At 35.5% G+C, this 17,998-nt stretch overlaps 1 protein-coding gene across 2 annotated transcripts in view; it reads right to left on the reverse strand.

Annotated features, from left to right (window-relative positions):
• Positions 1 to 17,998, reverse strand: part of Glut4EF (Glucose transporter 4 enhancer factor) — a 235,360-nt gene that overhangs the window by 99,422 nt on the left and 117,940 nt on the right. For both annotated transcript variants that reach the window (XR_012457389.1, XM_074124515.1), the window contains exon 3: positions 5,542 to 5,657. Coding sequence is in view for 1 of the 2 variants with exons in the window: in XM_074124515.1 (XP_073980616.1) it covers positions 5,542 to 5,657 (116 nt within the window). In the remaining variant the exon portion in view is untranslated. The remainder of the gene's footprint in view (positions 1 to 5,541; positions 5,658 to 17,998) is intronic.

Consider the following 17,998-nt stretch of genomic DNA (forward strand, 5'->3'; position numbering starts at 1 on the left):
AACTCTGAACTAAAGCGTTAAAGTGTTATGGAGTTCGACTACTTCTCTGGATTGGCGTCAGACTATACTAGACGGTCAGCGGTTAAGGGGACCCCTAAGACGTCTTGGTAGGTTAATAGGGATCATGATGTTGAGGCGGATTAAAATGAGGAGCTAGTTTGGGATAGAATTCAGTTAACAAAATTTGGTTTTGGCAGAATTGAAGGGAATCACCATCAGTATGAATCACTATCCAGAACCATAGTTAGGTTTTGCGGGGAGCTACTCTGGAACGTAGGACTTAGGATTATAATTGAAACGTGCATAATTAGGGAACCTTAATTAACCTTGAATACGAAAGAAATTCTAAGGTCGGTTAAATGGGACACCTAAAAGTGTTTTATATATATTGTATATATATACTATATTATAGTTTGTGGATTTTAGGCACGGTGGTAGGCTAGTGGTTTGCGGGCGTGGGCTAATAATTGCCACTGTTACTGGACACTGGGAGCTCCGGTTCAAGGTCCTTCAACTTTATTCAAGGATTAATTCGCAGCAAAAACGTTATATATTGCCAAGTTTTACTTGAATATATAGAAGGCTTCTCTTTTGTTTCCCCCTACTTTTTAGGTAAGAAGAAGAAATGAGAACATAACTTAAGTTTTCGAAATCGCAAATGAAATATGAAATATCGGAAGATTTTGAAAAATAGAGAGTTAGCTACTTATACTTTCCGCAGTTTGTTTGGTAAGTTTTACAATATGAATTATATTGTTAAAGTACAATAATTCATGAATTAACTCATAGCATAAACTGAAGTCCATCTACAGTTTATACGTCCAAATTAGGTGTAGTGGACCAGGAGGCGACTAGCAAACATACTTTACTATAAATTCTCTCATATTAACCACTGAATAAAATCCAAGGCCTAGAACGGGAATCGAACCCACTAAACCAACAATACATCTCAGCTATGCGGGCCTCGCCTCAAACTGCTCGGCTACCGTGGCATCAATGATTGCAGTATACTAGATTAAATTTTATTGGTTATAAGCGTTCACAGGAAGTCTGTGATTTCCATGCGAAGATTTCGGGCAAGAATCCAGCTGATGTCTATTCGTAGGATGGGACAGTGTTGCCTGTAACGAGACAATGTCCGGAAACCGGTAGGCACTGGAAAAAAGCTCCAGGCGCCAATAATCTCAGATGTCGCGACTTGAATTTAAACAAAAACAATTTAGAGTGATTGTTCACTCCAAAGTTAAAAAGCATCCCTATTCTAAAGGTGCAATTAAATATTTTTTATAAAATTCCAATTGCATTCGACTTTGATATAGTCTGACAAGGCCCTAGAGACCTTCTATTAATGGCAACAAAGTGCGCTGGCCCTGAATGCAGCAGCTGCATTCATATTTTCTAAAAAGTGCAACGACAATGAACAAAGTCGAGGTTGTTAAGGTTATGTACTCTCAAACTCAAAGTAATAACTATAATAGATTGCGCTGTAGAGGAAGCAGTGGTTATTTAAAAAAAACCAAACAAACATTAACACACGGCAAGGTTAAACATTAACCTTGATGTTCTCCATACAGTGAGTGGGATTACACGTACATACTCGTTGTAACATTGAGAATGCCAAAACGTACGTATGTTTGTTCAGTGTTTATTATCTATGTAAAAGTCAATGTGCGTACAAAATTGTACCACTCAAAATAATGGCCCTTAAAATTTTTACAAGGTTATTTTTGTCGGCCCTTATCTAATCTAAGGAGACTTTCTAATTTTAATCTATACTTTCAATTTGTGATTTTTTTTTTAAAGACGTAAGAAAACATAATTCCAATAGGAACAATAAACAAACAATATTTAAGTAACCACCAGAATTGGCTTGCCACCACAGGGCAGAGACAGGTGAAGGAGTTCATTACAGGCTATTCGCCGAGGCTGACTGCAGAATTAATCCGTCAAGGCCGTGGGGCTATAAGGATGATTGTAGGACTATTAACTGGGCCACTGCAGGCTCAGAAAGCACATGCATCGCATGGGCACCTGGCGGTTGATAGCCTCTGTAGGTTCTGTCAGGAAGAGGAGAAAACGGCACTGCACGTGTTGTGTCAGTGCGAGGGGCTTGTCTGGGCTAAGGATGTTACTTCTCAGGGAGGAAAAACCAAGGCCTTTGGGCTTTACCCAAGAGCCGCTCTCCAGCATCAAGAGTCTGATCAAAAGGACAGGTCTGGAGGGTGAGCTTTAGAGTGTGGGGAGCCACAATAGATCCAAAGGGGTCGCAGTGGCGTAGGCCTTGAGGCCGCCTTAGTCTAATCTATCTAACCACCAGACTGCACGTTTTTGCGTTTCTCTAAGTACGGAAATAAGTCTGGTGCCAACAGGGTTAGCATAACTAAAAAAAAGGGGGTGATATAATTCATGTTTGATGACGTTTTAGGAGTCAGCAAGGGACTTTAGGTCCAATAAGTCGATCAATCGATCTCTCAACAGATTAGACTTGATAATAGGCTTTTTTATGCCTATTTTTTCAGGCAAACTTTACTTTCCAACTACCTAATTAGGTGTCGTGGACGGAGACGACTAGCAAACATACTTTACTATAAATTCCTCATATTAACCATTAAATAAAATGCAAGGCCTAGACTAGTACCGCAATACATCTCAGCTTTGCGGGTCTCGCCTATAACCGCTCGGCTATCGTGGCGCCTCACTCTTTTCTTCAAAATTTCGTTCACGATGTATAACTTTTGTTATTTTAAAAAAATTTTCAAGACTATTTTATTGAATTTGAAAGACTGTATGTACCATTTGAGGGTAATGCAGTAAGGAAACTGGTGCCTTACATATCATAAATAAATATAAATGTTTTTGACTAAATTTCTCAAATTAAAGGAAGTATTACCACTTTGCTAAATCCAAAGCATTTTTATACTTTTCAGAGATTTTATCTCTAAATTTCTATTAACATTACATAAATTTTAGATAATTAAATTTTAGGTAAACAATTTTTCTAGCACAATTTCTTTTTTGAAGCATATTGAGAACAGCTGGGATTGGGGAGATTCACCCTAAAAAGGCCAATTCGGTGTTAGGTGCGGTTTTATAATCTAGAGATAATGTTTATGAAGATAATTTTTTGAAAAATTTGATGTTTGAATAAAATATGGGCGTCAGAATTTTTGTAAATTTTTTTCATTAAAAGAAAGTAGTGTGAAGTATTTACAGCTGTTAATCTTTTAATTTAAATGGCAGCCATCAAGCTACAAATTCAAGGTCTATACTATAGACAAGTGATTAGGCTATTTCCCTTTCTAGTAAGACTTTTTTCAATACAGCATATATTAGAAGAACAACTGTTTTGGAATATTGCCACCATTTTGGTAGCGTTATACCATATAATAAATAAAACAAAGAAATAAAGACTACACACTATATATGGAACACTGCTGACTAAATCAGGTTTTTTGCAATTATATATAAAAGGATTGATGGAGTGACTCATTTATTTTATTATTATGTAGTTAAGTTTCCTAGCTTTAAACAATTAACACATTACTTCCGCCATTCCATTGTTTTTTTTTATATTTTTCTATTTATGAGTCATATATACTTTGTATGAGTTAAATTGCAATTTAAATTGATTTTGTTTTTAACACGCTAAATAGGGATTTAGGTGTGTTAAAATCCGTTTTTAAGTATTAACAGGTTTCGTCCTGTAATAAAATCGCTCCTAAAATACACGAAAATAATTTGTTCAAGCCTAATATTGTGGTCCCCAGATAACCAATCCTCCAAAAAAATAAAAAAAAAAAATGACTTCCGGAAAAACTACGATAACTAGGTGAGTAAATAGTACAAGAAGTGAAGCTTAAGAATTTTGGATAAGTTTATAACTAATTCAGTACAAAACTAGACACGATTACAAACTTCTTCTTGGCAAGAGTAAGTGAATGTAACAGATAAATATCAAGTCATATAAATGAAATTTTGAATCTAGCTCCGTTAACACTTTAATGACTTTCATTACAGTAGTTGCATTAATCAAAATTTGAATAGAAATGAAATAAAACGAGATACTTGCAACATTAATTAACTACGAGTAGATAGCGTGGATTGGTGAAATAACGTGCTAAAATAGTGCCATTAACTGGAATCATTTCCTCGGCCAGAGGGAAAACAAGTTTTGGAAGCAATTTCCAGTAATAGTATTACGTTTTGCCGAGAACTATAATGTTTTCCAATTCAACTATATGCTGAATCATTGCTGAAAATTTCTCCAACAAGGAATGGATTATACAGGAGCCAAAATGAGGAGCTTTACAAAACATTCTGCTTTAACTGTGAAAAAACAATTTATTTTCTCTCCTCTTTGTATTGAATTTCTTAACATTTTGTAGCCCTTAATATAAATATAATTACAAAAAGTAGGTGGGGGGGGGGGAGCTTACAAGTTTGTTTCTCAGCGACACCTTAGGGTTGGAAAAACCCTTGGGTATTTCAAACGAAAAATTCAAATCCTTGCTATGAAAATTCTTCTAAAACTATTTCTCATAAAGTTCGTGCAACTTTTTCAAGCAATCCTGGATGATTACCTCCAATAATGGTTGTCCAGAAATATTAAACCGGTTTTAACCACAAACAGATGTGACGTAGGAGAAAAGCTAGAGCTTCTACAAGTCTAAGTCCTATATTTTGTTTAAGTCAGCCACTATTTGATAGTTAATACTACCCAAGATGTAGAAGATTTACTTGTTTACATTGAATTTCCCTTTAAATAAATAATTTTTTGCGAACTGTCTACGGTTATTTTAAAAATATATTATTTGCAAATAAGGTGGAATAACAATAATCAAAAATTAGGGAAGAGATTAGCTATGCGGTTAGCTTATTGGATTCCCACGCTGAGATCCCGGGTTAGAATCCAGCTGCTGCTAAACCCTTCGATATAGTCCGGTGATGGACAGTGTTGTCTGTAACGAGAGAACACTGTCACCATTTTCTCTTCCAACAAAACCACAAAGTTCTTAATTTAAAATTCCAAATTATTTAAACATTTTAACACTTCCATAACAAAAAAAAAAAGATGGTAAAACTATACAACACACAGAGAGGCACATTAGAGGGATGCCTAATTCCTACACCATCCCCAACAACTAATTTTTCTACAACTATTATTGCAAAAGTAGTTTTACAACGATTTTAGGAGAGCAAATCGTAGGATCAAAACTAGCTTCATGTCAGAAGAAAAAACCGTTTTTTGCCCATTTATGGAAACGTTTTTCTTAAAATCTATTTGATCTGTGTTGTAAATATTACGACTTATAAACGAGGATATGTTCTTAATATTACATGAAAATTGGAAATTCTAATTTTCATTGGGAAAGTGGAAAAAAATTTCAAAGTTAGGTGTTTTTTCAACGTTACGCTTTTTTTTCTGCAGTTTCTATAAGCAGCACAGTTTCTTTAATATCTTATTAATAAGTTTTCCGACTATTTTGAGAAGTAGTACTTTAAATATTCATTATGAGACCAAAAAAAAAATGCTGTACTTACCGGAAGGTGAATGTGGGCTGCAGGAAAGATGCATCAGGACAAGAGCTGCTGTACATTCGTCCATCAAATCCTCCTTACCATCATCTTGGCTAGAACTAGGCCTTCTTTTGCGAGACCTGTAACAATCAATAGAATTAAAGATAAATGATAAAACTCTTATTATTTATTTAATCAAGTATTTCGTCTAGACAATCAAGCAAAATTTAGAAAATAACAGAAATGAAGTTCGTTAATTTGAACTAAGAGTTTTTATTTTATCAAAGTACCTCAATCACTAAAATCACAGCCTCCTTAACAGCTATGCAGCCTATTCTACTAGCTACAAAATTGGGTGTAGATGTGAAATAGTGGCAGTAGACGAACTAAAATTAAGTAAAAATGCCAACTTAATTTTTTTTTCTACACCTAAAGATTGTAAGGGAGTTCGTGCAATAGAATAATTAGAGAAATGTCAAGTGTAAAGATGCTTCGCACATTTTCTTGTTTAAACTTAAGATAGGGAAAATAAATATATACCAATTACATTGTGACATTACCAACAGAATGGAAGTTTCCGCTCAAGGCTAGAAATCAATACCCAACATCCTGTTACTCCATACTCTATTTATCTTTCGTTGATTAAGGCAGGTGTTAAACTAACAATTAGAAGGAAAATAATGGAAATAATTTAATTGGAAGACGAATTAATCAATTGGTTTTTCAATTTAGCTTATTCTTCTAAAATAAAGAATTTACGTTTAACGAATTCGAAGTAAATCACGCTATTATTCGAAGGTCAGCCATTCTTTAAAGAGTAAAAAAATCTTCTAAAGAATTCCAGTTTTTATTGATAAAATTTAATTTTTTGATCTTTGTTTTCCTTGAAGATGCGTCAATATCTTTCTTTTGTTCTGGGATAAAAACAACTTCCGCTAAGCCGATTATCTAAAAACTTGGACTTCTAGGATTGTTTAATAAGCCATAATATTATAGATATTGTACCAAATGATTCCTTAAACAGAATCGATTCTTTTAGATTCCTTTATAAAAGGAAGTGGCCAATAAATCAAATTCATTGCGACTTAAAAGTTCAAAACCCGGAACTTGTGTGGAATACGTCAGAAAACGGTTTCTCATATCTTGTTTGACTGTGCAGTTATCGCAAGGTTGCAGCATGAGATATTTGGCACTTTGCAGCCAGAAGAGATCATATCACAATAGAAACTAGTATGTAAGATCTTGGACCCAGTAGAGAGGAAGGATTTACCTATGATTACTAGTGCCTCTTAGCTGCAGTGCCATAGTACCCATCCCTTGCCTTAAGTCGAGCGGTTATAGACTAGACCAGGGGTCGGCAACCTATTTTAAGTAAAGAGCCAATTCTTCTTAAATAATTTTAATAAATCTTACCACGAGCCGCAAGGATGATTGTGTAAAAACCTCTGTAGATAATTTGTGTTCGCAAATTGTTATTTTATGATATTCAATAACATTTAAATGTTTTATATATTTATTTTCACATATTGCAAAGTAAATAAACAAATAAATAATAACTAAACCTGTGTGTGAATGAAAATGGCGGCAGTCCTATATATTACGTACTTTATTTTAATATAATTCAATTCAATTTCAAACCAAATCTCATTTAAAATTCTTTTTGGAAAAATATCTTTAATAAATGAAATTTTCATTTGTTTTTAATAAAATTGAAATATACAATTTATTTTGGTTAGGCAGAAGAGCCACAAAATTTGGATAAAAGAACCCCTGGACTAGACCCGCAAAGCTAAGATGTATTGCGGTACTAGTCTAGGCCTTGATTTTGTTTAATGGTTAATATGAGGAATTTATAGTAAGGTATGTTTGGCGGTTATAGGCTAGACCCGCAAAGCTAAGATGTATTGCGGTACTAGTCTAGGCCTTGATTTTATTTAATGGTTAATATGAGGAATTTATAGTAAAGTATGTTTGGCGGTTATAGGCTAGACCCGCAAAGCTAAGATGTATTGCGGTACTAGTCTAGGCCTTGATTTTATTTAATGGTTAATATGAGGAATTTATAGTAAGGTATGTTTGCTAATAACCTCCGTCCACGACACCTAATTGGTAGATCGCCAGAAAAAAATAAGCGATTCTTGACTTTTTTTACATCAGAGCAAATTATCGCCTACACCTTTTTTTCAAGCACAGCCGGCCTCAGGGCACTGTCCTCTCGTTATAGACAACAAATCTTACAGCAAGAACCTTTCTTAGATTGGTTAATCCGTACTTAAGTACTAAGCAAATATTCCTAAACTAATTACTTTAGAATTAGATAAATTTAACTAAGTATGGAGCTCTTTTATCTCAAAACGTGCACAATTAAGTAAACAAAAACATAAAAATCGGCTGTTCTCTCGTAACTATACTATTTTCAAGGTCATTAGAACATTATAACGTGTGTTAATAATTATTTTATTCAATCTTCTTTCAATATTATTTAAATTTAACGTAATATTAATAAAAAAATATGTGGAATTAAAAAAATGCAACTATTTACTAAAATGAAACCACAAAAAATAACTGCATAAATTAGATTGCATGCATTTTTTTAATATTCTTGATTATTTTTTTAATCAATATCTCTGACTTTTTAAATAAAAATATGAACAATTTTTTTTCCAACTCCACCGATAAGATTATTCTTAAATAAAATTATGTAATAAACATATTCAAGGAAATGTTTTTATATCTTCTGCGATGTCATTTGATTTTTAGCCAGGAAATTCTAATTAAATTATTTAAATATTATAATTTCTCTTTGAAATCTTAAGAGGAAGTGTAATCGAACTTTCGAGATTGCGTTTTACCGGAAATACAGCTTTCTGTGGTTCCTTGAATGAGAAAAATGTTAGTGTCAGTAAATGAACTTATTGTTCGCTTGTGTGAGCTAGTGGATAAACAATTTTTTTAGAACAAATACTAATAAGGAAAGTCAAAATATAAAATCCCCAAATTTTAGTTTTCTGGGAGCACTGGGAATTGCACTAAACGCCTTATGGTTCACTAGGAATACACAAAATACTCGAGAGAACATGGCATTCGAACCATCAAAATGGCCAAACTATCAGACAACTTCTCACCCTAAACCAGTGCCATCCACTTCCCATTGCCACCTTGGCGAGCCTACAGCCTCAAGAAGACTATATCAAAGCCTATGAAGAACCTGAACTCCATTTGGAATATGTATCAAAATGTGTAAAGCACTTAGCAGCGAGCTGGCCCCCAGTATTTAATTTGCAAATATAAAATTAAAAAAAAAACTTCTCTGGGATGAACGTTTCGATCAAAATCCATGATCCGGGGTTTGAAATTCAATATTGATAAATCCAGCTGATGGCCCATAAATTTTCTCTTCCTAGGAGCTTCTTACGTCACACTGTCCGTTTCCGGATATCCGGATTGTTTTATCAAAATATAATTCTGCCAAAAAGAAAAAAGAAAAAGAAATTCTATTGTGCTAGCAGGATCCAATTCCTTAATACTCTTCTAAGACATCGATCCTTCAGAAGGAAATATAGAGTCTTATTATTTGACCATAAAAATATTACATTAAGGATTCAAATTGGCGAGCGAGGAATCAGTCCAAATAAAAAACAACAACTGGTCTTTTTGCCAACGTTTCGTCAAATATATCACCTTCTTCAGAGCGTGACTTCTTCAGTTTGCTGTAACTCAACCAATCCGCAAAGCCACGCCCTGAAGTAGGCAATATATTTTGTCGAAACTTTGGCAAAAAGACGAGTTGTTGTTTTTTATTTGGACCGATTCCTCGCCAATTTGAATCCTTTTTTTTTGAGAGAAAGACTTGGTGAACATTCTGTGAAATGGTCCAAGCCTTTTAGTTAACTGAGTATGGGCAGATTAAGGTTATAGACTATCCCCTAGGTATCTAAAAGACTTAAGACGACGGTGATAACAGTTACTCTTCTTAGCGTGCCCTCAGATACAATTATAATTAAATCTTTGAAATTAATTACATCATCACCATTTCGATCAATATTGAATAGTCCATTCGATCAGTGGTATATGGTATGAATTACAAGATTACTCTATTACACTAACCACATACATGCAATACCTGTCTGTTTGTCAGTTAGTCAATTTCGTAAAAGGATTGACACCACTATTATGCAAGATTATGGAATAATGCGGGTGTAGTCCGATTATAAAGATATACTCGAAATAGTCAACGTAGATCACACTTATAAAGTTTTTTTTTTACATTTATTTACCTATTTAGCAATTTACAATTTACACAATAAGTAAATATGACGGTGATGATGTAAATGGTACGTGAAGAAAAGGAGGAGACAAACAACATAGTGGTACCATTCTCTACGATATGGATGTTGATAATTTTTAGGCCTCAAGAAAGAGTTGGAGCCGTTGACGGTTCAGTCGTGGATTTTCAGGAATTTCTGTAGAGGCGAGAGACTGGTACAAGAGGATTGGAGCGAGAAGAGTGAGCAGTATGGAACTTGTGATATTTTGTCTTGACTAGACGAATGGTTGAGGTCGTTGTTCAACTATCTGTCGGTGTAGCTTTGATTGGAAAAGTCTGTACAGTCCGTATGTTTGTAGGTTTGGCTGAATCTCACAGCTCTAGTTCGTAAGTCCACCATAAGGTTGATAATAGTATTGTACATCAAACGTTTCGAGTTCAATGGGCAATTTAGAGCGTCGTCCAAGTAGCCCATTAAGACGTTTCGCACATTTTGTCAGTGCTTGACTTTTCAAATCTAGTTTGTGGGTTCCAAGTGAGTCGTTTGCCTATGTAGAGCCCAAGGTAGCGCACCAAGATCTGTGCCTAGGAAGAGGATTGCTGTTGAAGAGGGCAGGTGGACAGGAGCCCCATCGGATTGAAAATTTGTAATTACACAAATATAATATTTGCAATAATAGAAATTCGTGCAATTTTTTTGAAAGTAACTTAAAACCTGTATTTCCGGTGAGAAATTGTTTTTATAATTTTGAGGCGATCACAATGCTTCCTTTTTCTAGGTGAGAAACCATTACTTATTGTAGGTTTAATTAAATTACCACCAAATTAATACTGAAAGAGGAGAAATTCTTTGCAGCACGCGAATGATAAATAGGAATTTCAGTAATAAAATACGCAACATCCCCTCCCTCTCTCTTCATCCATTATAAGCTTCATTAATTACTGACGATATTAAACATATTAATTTAATTCATTTGAAGCAACTATAAAATATGAATGGCTTAGGAAGCTCTACAAATATGGCAACTTCATCTACATGCACGTAGAGGTTACATTATTTGGAATTACCGCCCGCGGAGGAAGTGGTACTATGACAGTAGTAATCATAAGGGTCATTTAGTTTATGTATATACACACATGTGATATGCAACGCGCTGCATGTGTGTGTCTGCATACAATAGTATTTACATGTAAATGAAGCATTGTCCCTCACACATTTACACTAGCCGACAACTTCTATACACTGATATTCCACTCTTATACAGACAATATATACTAAAACATCTCCCAACAATTCCCCAAATGCTCTTCAGCAGTAAATTTACTGAACATAAGTATGCACAATACGTTCACAATTCTTTTAGTTGAATTCACAAACTATCGGTCACAGGCTGGACAAAATAACACAGCATCAATTTCAATCAACCATCAAAAGCAACCATCAAGAGGTGAGAGGACCCGATAATTCTATTTATAAGTTTATTACACATGCGTGTTCAATTATTATTGCGTCCAGAAGCGGGTTGTGATGCTGTGGCATCGCCGCCAGTAAAGCGAATACCTACCATCCCGCGGGCCACATGCGGCCTCCTGAAGACATTTATCCGGCCCCCGCCGCACTTCCGGAAGGGGCATCTCTTTCATTGGTGGTCAGTGATAGGAAATGCCGCAAAGCGCTGCGTCGCTCATGTACAGTACTACTTCCGATGAAGCGGGATACACACGTCACGGCTCCGAAAACAGTATAAAATAACACATGCATCGCATGCAGGCGGCAAAAAAGATAGCTAATGTAGTTCTGTCAAGATGTAGAGGGAAACGTCACTGCATGAACTAATGGCAGTGTTCCCTTTGTTTGGCTAAAGGGTTCTATATTTTGGAAAAGGAGAAACATCTATCCCAAGAACCTCTCACTAGATTCTGGAAGTCTAATTAAAGAGACAGACCTTAAGAGGGTGCCCTAATTAGGGTGCCACAACGCGACCCTTTTTGTCGCGGCGGTGCAGAATCTCTAGACACGGGGGTCTCCAAACTACGGCCCGCGAGCCACAAGCGGCCCACTGAGAACATTTATCCGGCCCTCGCCGCACTTCCGGAAGGGGCATCTCTTTCATTGGTGGTCAGTTCAAGGATTAGGCAACACGCCTGTTCCGTCTACAATATCTTTTTTTTTCATCTCCATCTTTGTCCTATACTACCTTGTCCTAGAAGATTGTATTTATTGACCATTACAGGTACAAACTAAACATTTATCTTTCAGGTTCCTGTAATGTCCTGTGCTCCTATAGGAGCACTATATGTGGTGGTGCCGAAAAGCGCTGCGACGCTCATGTACAGTACTACTTCCGATGACGCGGGATACACACGTCACGGCTCCGAAAACAGTGTAAAATAACAGCCAGAAGTAGGAAGAAAGGCAAAGCACACTATAACTAAACCGGACATTGACCATCTCATTAGCCAAAAGCAGGTCCATAGTTCCCACAGAAATACTGGGCAGTTTGGTGATTTAAATTTACTTGTTCTTTATTTGAAATATTCTATTTGTTCCCGTTTTGTTTTTTTACTTTAAAATAGTTTGTTTTATAGCCCGGCCCTCCATCGGTCTGAGGGACAGTGAACTGGCCCCCTCAGTAAAACGTTTAGGGACCCCTGCCCTAGGTAGTCTATACGGAAAATTCTCCAGGATGTTCCTAGTCTTTAGCCACTGAGAGCCAAGTATCTCCTACCACAACCTAAGTAAAGAGGATGTGAAAAGCCGTTTCCTCTTACACTTTCAGGCTACACAGAAGTGTCTGGCTCCAATAAAATTTAATTTCTTTTAAAATTCTTCTTCTTCTACACTTCAAGGATTAGGCAACACGCCTGTTCCGTCTACAATATCTTTTTTTTCATCTCCATCTTTGTCCTATACTACCTTGTCCTAGAAGATTGTATTTATTGACCATTACAGGTATAAACTAAACATTTATCTTTCAGGTTACTGTAATTTTTCTGTTTTTTAAGGAAATTTATGAAGTACACAATACTCTTAGTACGAGTTGGAGAGAAAATAAATAAAATGAAAAACTAAACAAGGGAAAGCTAATTGGTTAGAGTACTGGATTTCCACGCGGGTATCCTGGGTTCAAATCCAGCCATCGGCCCTTAGCCCTTCTCTTTCTCTTGGAGCTACTCATTGCATGGCAACTTTAACTCTATATGGAGACCATTCGTGCACTGAAATAACTTCTGGGCGCCAATAACCTCAGATACTTGCGCGCCTTTAATTGAAAAACAAGGGGATATCAATAGAAATGGCTGACAAATAAACACAATGACCCTCACCATGGAAGTCAATGTATTGAGCGGCCATATTTCTCAGGTAGAGTGTGATACACATATAAATGTAATGTTGTAGGGGCTTTGCGGAGTGCGGAAGGGGGAGCAGTAGTGTTGTGGGACACCTTACCTACTATATTTCGTGAGTCTACTCGTGTGACCGAGAAAACAGCCCTGTTTTTAATATAACTTGTTATCCAGGCACGAAAACTTACACAAACGCCATTATGTACCCTGGCTAAATATTATCGACTATATCTATCGATAATTTGTTTTCCATTGCCTTCTAGATAACGCTAAAAAAACGCATGACGTCATGACGTCATAGTGCTAGAACAACCCAATCAAAAAAATCAATTCCCCTGGTTAAAAAAAGAAATGTCTAACTAAATATTAGATAAGCCTAATATATGCGTTTTGTTCCAGTTCAAGTCTACCCCTTTCCATGCTGGCGCACTTCCTGTGTGGACTGATTTTTTTTTTTTTTTAGTGAGCCGGAAATGACATCCGGTAGACTCGAATTGTGATTAGTCATTTAAACACTTATAAAAATTAGGTAATTAGAATCATATAATTTTATGATATGACACATTAAAAGAGTGTTTGAAGGGAGAGGTGATATTTAAGTGTAAAGTACCGCTTCATTTCCTGTAAAATAATCGTAGAAATCCAATATGTTTCAGTAAAATTTCAAATTAGCTTAGCGCAAGTCCCATTTTACTTTCAAGAAATTTTGTGATCATTACAGAACAAATGTTTCACAAATTTGCGCAAAAGAGCCAGTTATTTGCGAGAGCATTGTGAGCGCGAAAACCCCAGTAAGATCGATTCCATACACGTCGTGCAAAAATAGTTATTCTGAATCAAGTTTTGCTACAGCACAGACGTAATGGACATCTTAACCAGTATTAATGAACAATCGCCCCTCCACGATGTAGAAGTAATCACTAAGTTCTCTGCTAATAAAAGCTTTGCCTATGTAATAGAAAAAAAAGAGAAAAAATAGATTAAGGAAGTCTGGAGCCGCTAAAGAGAAAAATGTCAAGGAGACGACCTTGTACATTCTGTGTGTATGTGACTCGGTATTCAGTTAGCGCACTAACCCCTTCTTCAATCAACAATCAAAACGACTGCAGGGCTTTTTCCGGACTTTTTCTTTTTTTTTTAGATAATCAATCAATTTATAATTGCCTACTCTTGCTGGCAGGAAGTATTAAAATCTTAAATTTTTTTAGATAGAATTTTACAGTTTAAAGGCCCCCTTAATCAGAAAAAAAAAATTGTCTGTACAAATGAACAGCTGTAGCTCAAAAAAACGGAAAGAAACCGGAAGATAAAACGTTTTTTTTTTAAAGTGGCTTCTAAGGATTGTCTTTAAAATTCGGAAATATTGAAATAGGAGGTTAGGTTCACAGTTCTGGATAATATCGCAGATTTTACACGTCATACCTTAATATTTGATTTTCTTTTATTTATGGCTAGCTTCACCTTTTAACGCATCATCAGAGAGGTAAATTCATCAGTTTGGAGTCGAGGAATTTGACTTCAACTTATGTTTCTATCAAACATTGCACTCGCTGACTGAGTAAAGGAGGTTATATCGTCAAATATGTTACTGAACATCTCCATGAATTAACTTAAAGTTAACTTAATTTGGTTATACTAAGGGCAAGTTCTGTACAGGAAACGGAAGTGGATGCTCCATTTCCGGGTTAGTTGATCAGCTACTTCATTCTCTATGGTGACAGAACGACGCGACAACCTCGACAAGGAAGCGGCGTAGCTGCCACAGAGATTCCCTACACTTTCCAAACAAGGGATGAAGTCATGCTTTGCTACCTGGCTGTCTGATAAAAAGAGAATTCCTAGTGCCATACGCCTAAATTCCAGAGACTGTACACTTCACATCCTTCACAAACATTCAACTTAAAAATGTTAGATTATCATTTTCAGGCTTTAATCAACGTGCACACGATCATAATATTTGTGAAAAGCCGTACCACACTTAACAATAGCCAAAATTATCAAACTAACAATATTTTACAAAATTGTTGGAAATATATTTTTCAATAAAATGTTTGTTTACAGAGAGAGACACACGCCCCATTGCATTAATGGCGGTCGAAATTCTATATTATTTTCTTTCCCTTAGATATTATTCTAAACACAGACGACCTGGCAATTACTGCAAGTTTCAAGGGCGAACGTCGAACTATAATAATCGATTCTGTTCAACCATTTTGGACGGCCCTTTAGTTTATTTAATACTACATACTGAATCTTCATTGGTTGGCAATGATGCGATGACCTTAAAAGTGGTGAAGTTAAAAAAAATGTAATAATAATAAACACAAGAGAAGAAGGCGAAGTAATTGAAGTCAAGATTCTGTCAGATGATAAAATAAATAAACATTGACGTAGTAGTACTGGAGTAAACAAGATCTAAGCTAGTAAAACTGAATTCGGCTAGAACTAGTAAGGGGATAAGCACCATTGTCAATTTTAAAGAATGTATAGGCGCGCAGGACCTGAAGTCCTGGCTGAAGAAGGACGTTCAGAGGACTGAAAGCAGCAGAATAGCAAGGAAATCCCTGAATATGTCATTATTTTGACAATTGGACTAGAGATAATCCTCTCACTGATAGTTCAAAAACCAGAAAAGAAGAAAATAAAAAGATAAAAATAATCCCAAGTGTTAACTCACAGGGATAAGCTCGCCGATTAGCGCACATAATATCGCGGCGATCCTGGGTTTGAATCTAGGCTTCGAGCTCTTAGATTTTCTTTTACTCTAACAGCGCTACTGTCGGGTAATAGACACGAGTAACGATAGAGCACTGTTCAGGAGGCATTAAAAAAAGTTCCCGGCGCAATAACCACAGATCTAGACGCGCCTTAAATTATAAAAAAATAAATAAATAATAGTATTATTTATTTCTCAAACGATTCTAGAGTTCTTGTTCAACTTAGTTCTGACTAGAGTTGTATTAATAATGATCGTTTAATAAAATTCTTTTTTTTGAATTCCTTTTTGAATAATAATATTTATATTTTTACATTATTTTACAGAAAGTTCTATCAACCATCTTCACTTCAGCCTGGAATTGAATTCTTACATAATAGTAATCAATTTTATATTAACAATTATATTTGTCACCTATGTTATATATATTTTTTTTACAAAATTGTTTTAATCAACCACGTTGTTTTATTGGTTATTTTCACTATATGAGTGTGTAATAATATTTTTTTAAATTAATATTATCACAAATTATATAATTAGTTTACATTTAAGGTTACTTTATCTAAATTTATTTGAAATGTTAATTACCTGTTATTTAAAATAATAACAACCAACGATACAGTGGGAATAACCAATAAAAAAACTGGTTGATCAATACAGTTTTGTAAAAAGGTATACAGGAAACAAATATATTCTTATTTATTATTTTATTTTGTATGAATGAAATATCTAGCTGAAGATGGTTTATGTAAAAAGCCGAAACGTCCAATAAATTAATGCAAAAAGAAATAAAGACAAAGGAACCAGTAAAATTGGGTGAAGTCCGCCTCTAAAAAGGAACCAATGTGAAAGCAATCTTCTTGAATAGTCTACATTCTGATTTGTCCGTCGACAAGTCTGTCACAGAAAATGGGGGATGGTAAAGACATCTACAAAAGTAATACAAAGTTTAATGGCCAAAGAAGATGGTTTCATTGAATTTTCTAAGCCATAGCTTGTCCACTCTTCAAACAATCTGAAGTTGGACAGTTGTACCGCGCGTTGAAAGCTCTGCAGAAGTGAAGAGGAAGACACAAGAAGAACTTTTAAGCCACTTTGTGAGGTGAAAACGTAACAGAAAGCTCTATGAGTGAAACGTAAAAATTGTCTACCCAAATCATGATAAGCCAGTCACTGAAAATGGGTGGAAATCCGAAAACACGTCAGAATGGCACAAAAGAACAATAATACATAAGTACTTGGAACAGTGTGCTTAAATAAAGCCTTGCGAATAAATCAAGCATAGCAAAAAATCTCTTAAATCCATCGCCGTTTGCATTGTCTTGAGCTTTAATGATAGCAGAGATCTGTGAGAATACAATAGCCAATCTACTCTAGAGAGTAATATAAGTGAAAAACTAACGGTCCAGCTAACGCGTGTATCCACCAGCAAAACTTTGCTACGATCGTAGGGTGCGTGCGCCAGGCATATACTCGTATATAGGCGTTCACACACACTAACTGAACAACACATATATTTAACAAACCGTTACGTTCTTAATATCTCTTTTCCTATCCGTACAAACGATAATAACACGAACCTAGGATAATCTGTTCTTTTCTCAACAGCCATACCTCACCCTCTCTCCCTCACACAACCCCCTCTAGCGAATCCCCCACATATCTTAATCTAGTTAGTCATGAATTTATTAATAGTTCTAATTAGGTATCTACCACAAGTTTGCGTAATTACAGGTTAATCTTACTAGACGAGCTTTTATATTTACGAAGTTTTTTTTTTTTTTTTTGAGATTAATGCTCAAATTCGCATTAAATTTGGAATGAACTGGTTACAGAAGCTGCGTTTATTGACTCCTTAATGTTCCGAAGTTGGTAAAATGGTACACTATGTTTAAATAACTTTACAGTTAAGTCTACATCTCTTTTAAGCGTATCCCTATCTAAAAACCGGCTATTTATTTCCAATAAAAAATCGATTTAAAAATTTAGATTATTGCAAATGAAAAAGAACAAGTAAAGACGCACTTCCGGTTTAGGCGGGGGGGTCACACTCAATTCAAAACACGGGCCATTTGGCGCGCTAGGCAAGATTCACGCGGGCCATATCACATTTTAAAAATTTGATTTGATAGTTATGATTCATAAATAAC

The sequence above is a fragment of the Rhodnius prolixus genome, unplaced genomic scaffold, assembly GCF_049639745.1.
Source record: "Rhodnius prolixus isolate KJV_2025 unplaced genomic scaffold, Rpr scaffold_3, whole genome shotgun sequence".
NCBI lineage: Eukaryota > Metazoa > Arthropoda > Insecta > Hemiptera > Reduviidae > Rhodnius > Rhodnius prolixus.